Source organism: Nyctereutes procyonoides, unplaced genomic scaffold (assembly GCF_905146905.1).
Source record: "Nyctereutes procyonoides isolate TBG_1078 unplaced genomic scaffold, NYPRO_anot_genome, whole genome shotgun sequence".
Classification (NCBI taxonomy): domain Eukaryota; kingdom Metazoa; phylum Chordata; class Mammalia; order Carnivora; family Canidae; genus Nyctereutes; species Nyctereutes procyonoides.
Genome location: NW_026575114.1, coordinates 752,909 through 759,745, shown reverse-complemented (window position 1 = coordinate 759,745; position 6,837 = coordinate 752,909). Strand labels below are relative to the sequence as shown.

General features: G+C 36.1%; 1 protein-coding gene across 1 annotated transcript; it reads right to left on the bottom strand.

The window, feature by feature from the left end:
- Positions 1-2,166: 2,166 nt before the first annotated feature.
- Positions 2,167-3,102, bottom strand: LOC129515016 (olfactory receptor 2T27-like). The gene has a single exon (XM_055333716.1). The coding sequence runs from the start codon at positions 3,100-3,102 to the stop codon at positions 2,167-2,169; it is 936 nt and encodes a 311-aa protein (XP_055189691.1).
- Positions 3,103-6,837: the final 3,735 nt, after the last annotated feature.

The following is a 6,837-nucleotide window of genomic DNA, read 5'->3' as shown; positions in this document are numbered from 1 at the left end:
CCCGCCCTCCTCCCCTTCCACCACCCCTAGTTCATTTCCCAGAGTTAGAAGTCTTTATGTTCTGTGTGACCTCATTTTGATTCTTTGTTTTTTTCTATGTATTGAGTAGGTCAGCTAGATCTTCTGGTTTTAAGAGTAGTGGCATGTGTAAAAGATGTCCTCTGATGCCTTATAGTGAATGCCATTAGTCATTAGAATCGGGCACCCTAGCAGTATCCCCTGTGAGGATAGCTTGCACTCTCCTCTTGTAGCTGAGCTGCAATTTCCTTCAGCTTAGCTAGCTACAATGGTCAAGTTTGCCTTTTGTGGATGAATGTTGAGAGGCATGGATGAGGCTGCTATGAGCTTCCTGGTTGGGGGGCTGGCAGTCAGCCTAGCAGTCTGCAATTAGTCTTTCTGCCACATTTGTGAGTGCATCAAATGGTAGATATTCCTCTCAGCACCGCCTGCTAAGAAGCCAGGTTGCTGGAACTGCACACATGATGATGTGTGGGCTATACCTCTCTTACTTCAGGGCAGGAGTCATTTCAAAAGGATGCATGCCAAGGTGAGTGGTTGAGATGATGCAGGTTTGCAAGGGAATGCCAGGTTTGCAGGTTTGCAAGATGATGCAAATTTGCAAGGGAATGCCATGGTGCACAGTGCTAGCAATATTTATGAAGAGTGTATTGTTGGCTCTCTTGAGACTCTAACTATCTTGATCATGTTAGAAAAAAAGGATATGTCACCTGCTAGCAATTTTTTTCCTTAAGAAATCTAAATGTGGGCAGCCCGGGTGGTTCAGCGGTTTAGGGCCACCTTCAGCCCAGGACCTGATCCTGGAGACCCGGGATCGAGTCCCATGTTGGCTCCCTGCCTGGAGCCTGCTTCTCCCTCTGCCTGCCTCTGTCTCTGTCTCTGTCTCTGTCTCTGTCTCTGTCTCTGTCTCTGTGTGTGTGTCTCATGAATAAATAAATAGAATCTTTAAAAAAAAGAAATCTAAATGTTCCTACTCCTCCACCACATTTTATAAGATTAGCCAATGAATCTTCTTCACTATTCTCCAGGCACTTTTAAAACTGCTGCTTTTGTGCTGTGTCTTGGGATGAATTATTTAGTACACTGTTTCATTAAAGGTGTGTCATTGTTATCCTGTTATCCATTAGCTCTTCAAGAATTTAGCCAGCTACTTTTAAGCTCATAAAGTTAAGCACTACTGGTTTTCGAAGTCAAACGTTATGAGGACTTCTTCCCTGTGCAGGTCCCCAGTACCAAGACACTTGGTGTGGAGTATGATCATCTCACACCTTTATGCTTGTGATGTTCCTTTCATTTTTCCATCAATTTCACTGAGGTTACCAACCGTGTCTCCCATCCTTTCCTTTTTGATGTAGTCTTCTCTCTGTGAATAACTATGAAATGTTTTTGTTTGTTTGTTTGTTTTGTTTTCTCTGCCAGTTGACTACAGGTTGTTTTCAGAATTAGTTGCATAGATGTAGCTGATACACCACTTTGTCCATGATGGGAGGTAAGATCAGGATCATCCTAATCTTGTCCTTCTATAAATTTGCTATTTATACCCAAAAAGATTCAAGAATGTTGAGTTCAACTTGAGACCTAGACATTGATTATTATTTAATTTACAAATATAAAGTAAAATCTCATATTTGACTAAATTTAATTTTTAAATTTAAAATAATTTTATTAAATTTTATCCCCAAACTTAATAATGTCCCAAAGGTGTTTATTAGTAAAGAAACCTACATTGGAGTACTTGAAAATCACATATGAAAAGTTCTATTTACATAGAGCTGCAATCACCTTGCTTTCCTGAAACCAACAACACCATGTTGGTATCTCTCTTTTTTTAAGATTTTATTTATTTATTCATGAGACACACACACACACACAGAGAGAGAGAGAGAGAGAGAGAGAGAGAGAGAGAGAGTCAGAGACACAGTCAGAGGGAGAAGCAGGCTCCGTGCAGGGAGCCCAATGTGGGACTCAATCCCTGGACTCCAGGATCACACCCTATGCCACAGGCAGGTGCTAAACTGCTGAGCCACCCAGGATCCCCCATGATGGTATCTGAAATACCAATTTGAGAATTGGAATACCAATTCCAACTCTATCATTGTCCATGCTGTAAAGATGTCCTTTACGCAGCTGGGGAGTACTTTTCAATTACTAAGATGTCACACATTTCCCCATAAGCTTCCTGAGAGCTGTCACCACCTCTTTGTTCCTCAGGCTGTAAATGAGAGGGTTCAACATGGGTGTTAGGATATTGCTGAATACAGAAAGAGCTTGGTCTTGCTCCGCACTGTGGGAGGAAGTGAAAGACATATAGATAAATATGTTTGGGCCAAAGAAGAGACTCACCACAGTTAGATGGGAAGAGCAGGTGGCCAGAGTTTTTTTCCTGCCTTTGACAGAGTTCATACGAAAGACAGTGAGGAAGATGAGGGTGTAGGAAACAGTGATGAGACTGAAAGGTACAACAAGCAACACAATGCTTGTCACAACCACCACCAACTGATACAATGAAGTGTCTTCACAGGAGAGCTTAATTAGGACTGGGACCTCACAGAAGTAGTGGTGGATCTCCCGTGATCCACAGATGGGAAAATGCATAGGGTAGACTGTATGGATAAATGAACTTACAGAGCCTCCAATCCAACACCCAAAAATCATGTGCATACAGACCCTAGGGCTCATGATAATGGGATAGCGCAATGGGTTGCAGACAGCCACATAGCGGTCATAAGCCATGAGAGTCAAAATAAGGCACTCTGACATTCCCAACATCAGGAAGAAGAAACTCTGTGTTCCACAGCCAATCCATGATATTGTCCTTTCCCCTGTGAAAAAATTAGAAGCCATCTTTGGAACAATGGTGGAAGTTAATGTCAAGTCAATGAGGGAGAGTTGACTGAGGAGAATGTACATGGGCGTATGAAGTTGAGAGTCTCCCCAAATCAAGACAATCAGAAGTATGTTTCCCAGGAAGGCAAAGATGTAGATGAAGATGATCACAAGGTTGAGAACAATAGAATGCTGAAATTCAGGAAAGAGTCCCACAAGGATGAAGTCAGTTACTGAGGATTCATTTCCACCCACCATGCCTCTAAAAGAAATGCAACAGGGTTGGGGGACAAATTAAATGTATTAGAACAGATGATGTTCAGTATAGGTATTATATCAATAGTTGGATGTAAAATTTTATATTTTCTCCCCAACTTTAGAATTTCATATTTGCCATAGTCTCATCAGAGATATTTCACTATTTATTGTTGAGCAATTGCCTAAATATTTCTTAGATAATATTAGAAGAATTGATAACTTCAGTGCCTCTGTTGAGTGTATTTTTTCTTCTTTCTTTCGCTCTTCTTTTTCTTTCTTTCTTTCTTTCTTTCTTTCTTTCTTTCTTTCTTTCTTCTTTCTTTCTTTTTTTTCTTTCTTTCTTTTTCTTTCTTCTTTCTTTTTCTTCTTTCTTTTTTTCTTTTTTGATTAGAGAATCTTGTAATAACTATGCATCTATTTCCTACAAGTATGAACCTAAAATTCTGTATATTATTTCTGATAGTTATGGATCCTAGTTATTAGCTCTTGTATATGGGGGGAAGGAACATCAAATTAATCCATTTAATTTCACTTTAAAATTGCAAATTAGGGCAGCCCAGGTGGCTCAGCGGTTTAGCACCACCTTCAGCCCAGGGCCTGATCCTGGGGACCCAGGATTGAGTCCCATGTCTGGCTTCCTGCATGGAGCCTGCTTCTCCCTCTGCCTGTGTCTCTGCCTCTCTCTCTCCCTATCTCTGTCTCTCATGAATAAATAAATAAAATCTTAAAAAATAAAATAAAATTGCAAATTAGAAAATACTAATGAGATCCCATTTAATTTTATTTGACTTCTCATTATAATGATGTAAGCATAGTAATGAAAATTGCCAGACTTATTGCCCTTCTCGGAAATCTTAAATATTCTGTATTGTTAATAAAGTAACTTCAAAAGAGTATGTGTCCAATAAATATTAACGATAAACTTAACAAAGTCCATGGAATTCAAGAGGACCTATTTTCAAGCAGAATGTATGACAAATACCTTCACTGCAATTGCATCTCTTCTGGTGAGAGCAAAAGTTTTACCCTCCATGACACCTTACTGAAAAGTAGAATCTTCACCCCAATCTAAGTAAGACAAATATACACGTGAAAGTTTCCATATGCATCACTGTTTCCTAGCTGATGATATGAAGATATTTGTTGTTCTCTTAGTCATAAGTCTGCTGAAATATAAAATAAAGAGCTAGTTATTAATCTTGTTCTGTCACTAATGAACCCAATGACTAATCTCGCTAATCCTACATTATTTCAGGAACAAAAAAAAGTAGTTCTTGAAAAGTCTTCACCACTTATTTATTTTTCCTTCTAGGTTTATTGAATGACCATGATATATATTTTATATACATATATACACATACAGTTATATATGTAAGTTTAATTATATACATATATACACATGAGATTAGATATAGAGTCATTTATAACAACATGTAACTAAAGAGAGGGGTCAATGCTGAAGTTAAGGCTGGCATAGTATGATATATCAACACAAAGATCTGTCTGAAAAAGATAAGTGTGGAGAATGATGTAACATTTAATTTGAGCTATGCCTACCTTAGGACACAGTAACTCATATAAGTTTAAAGACTTAGGAAATTATCTGTTCTGTCAAAACTCATGTTGCAAAGTAAATTGGAAGAAAAGCTAGAATTCTTACACAAATTATTATTTAACAATTTTGAACTGTGTAAACTGTTTTCAATTTTCTCATTACTGAATGGCTTCATGTAACACAGATGTGTATGATATTTATGTAATAAATATATAACACATAATAAATTTAATAATAAGATGATGTCTATGATTAAGTGTATGTGAGGAATGACAGATTCCAAGTTTTCAAAATTTATTTATTGTCATCATCATCATCATCATCATCATCAGTAGCATTAAAACAACAGTGCTCTGCAATCTATTCTAGGTATGTACTCCAATCTTCAATTATACAAGCCACATAATTTTTCAAAGTTATCAATACATGACCTCATAACTTTTAGAACACTAATGGTGAAGACTTTAAAAATACAGATAATAGAGTAAAGGAAGTAATGTTGAGTGATTTTGGAATGAAATGTAAAGAAAAACAATCCACATGTGTTTAATTCTTTTTCACTTAATTTTTAACTATCATTTTGTAAATTTGTATCAATGAATAACTAGCTGTTTGGGGAAAAATCATGTGTTTTAATAATCAAAAACCATGAATTATAATGCAACCATACTACAGATAACAATTCTTGGAATAGAAAAATATACTGTTATTTAGAAAAGTTTTTGAATTATTTATTAATTTATTCCCATAATGGTAAAGCCATTATATCAACTAATTCAATCCAATGGAGTAACTATGGATAGCCAACCCATTATATTTCCATTATTTCTTTAATACAGAAATCAAAAAATCTACACAAAATGAGGAATGAAATGTTACATTACTTATAGGATTTTACTGACCTTTTAGGAAATCTTCAAAATTATAACTATGTCATTTTAAGAACACAGCTTGCCATTGTTAGCATGATTTGAGGTTATGCATTTGAGGTTAGCATGATTTGAGGAAAATTGAAATGAAATCATAACTCAGTCACCAGATAGTTTTTCTAAAAGCAATAGGATAAATTTAAGAGATTATCAAGAAATTAACTGGCTTACTAAGTTTAGGCACATTTTTTAATATATCAGCTTTGAGTCTAAAATTGTAGTAATTCTTATTCTCAAATATTTTCTTTAACATCATGAATGATGCCTGCTCCATATTATGCCAGGTTAAGACCTGAACCCTAGGAAGCCTACAAAATACTATTTTACAACAATCACAGGTATTTTTCCTTTAACAGTACAATCACCAAAGTCTGACATTTGTGAAACTTAGTAAGCATGGAAATTCTCTATATAATTTCCTTTACCAGTCATGGATCAAGATGCTTTCCTTATGCTATTTTAGTATTTACCTTGGATTCTACTTATCTCCAGACACTTCTGCCCCTTGGAATTGATGACAACCTTTAGATTTTCTGTAATCAAATGTATCTTCTCACCATGTAAAATTAGGTGCTTTTTCTTGCATAGAAAAATAAATGCAATTGGCTTGGTGTTGAGGGAGAGACATACACTTTAGGAATGAACCCAGTGACTATGATTCTACAACACTATGTATATTAAATACTGGTTGGTATATTAGCTAAGAGCTAACTTGCTACATTGCTTCGTAATTTGTCATCATGGTTCTGGAGGCCTTTGTAGTGAATGACCTAGGGGAACACAGTCCCTAGACTTTAATTAAGTTCAATTGCAGATAATAATAGTGAACCCAGCCCTTTGCTCTTCTACTGTCTCACTAAAGCAAGCAGGCAAGTCTATGCCCTGCAGTCTACTGCTTCTTTTCTTCTAATATCAAGAACAAGGCAGTATTAGAAGTCCTAGCAAAGCCATTAGGGAAGAAAAGGTAATTTTAAAAAGATGTAAAACTGACAGTCCTCAGCCAATAAACATATTCCTTAAATTTGCAGGGTATAAAGTAAACCTACAAAAAGGTGTACTGCTATATAGACTAACAACAAACTATTTGAATGAGAAATTAAGAAACTTATCCCATTTACAATTGCATCAAAAAGAATAAAATACCTTGGAAGAAATTTAACCAAGGTATGAAAGATCTGTTCATGGAAAACTCTAAGACATTGATGAAAGCAATTGAAAAATATTCAAATAAATGGAAAATATTCTATACAT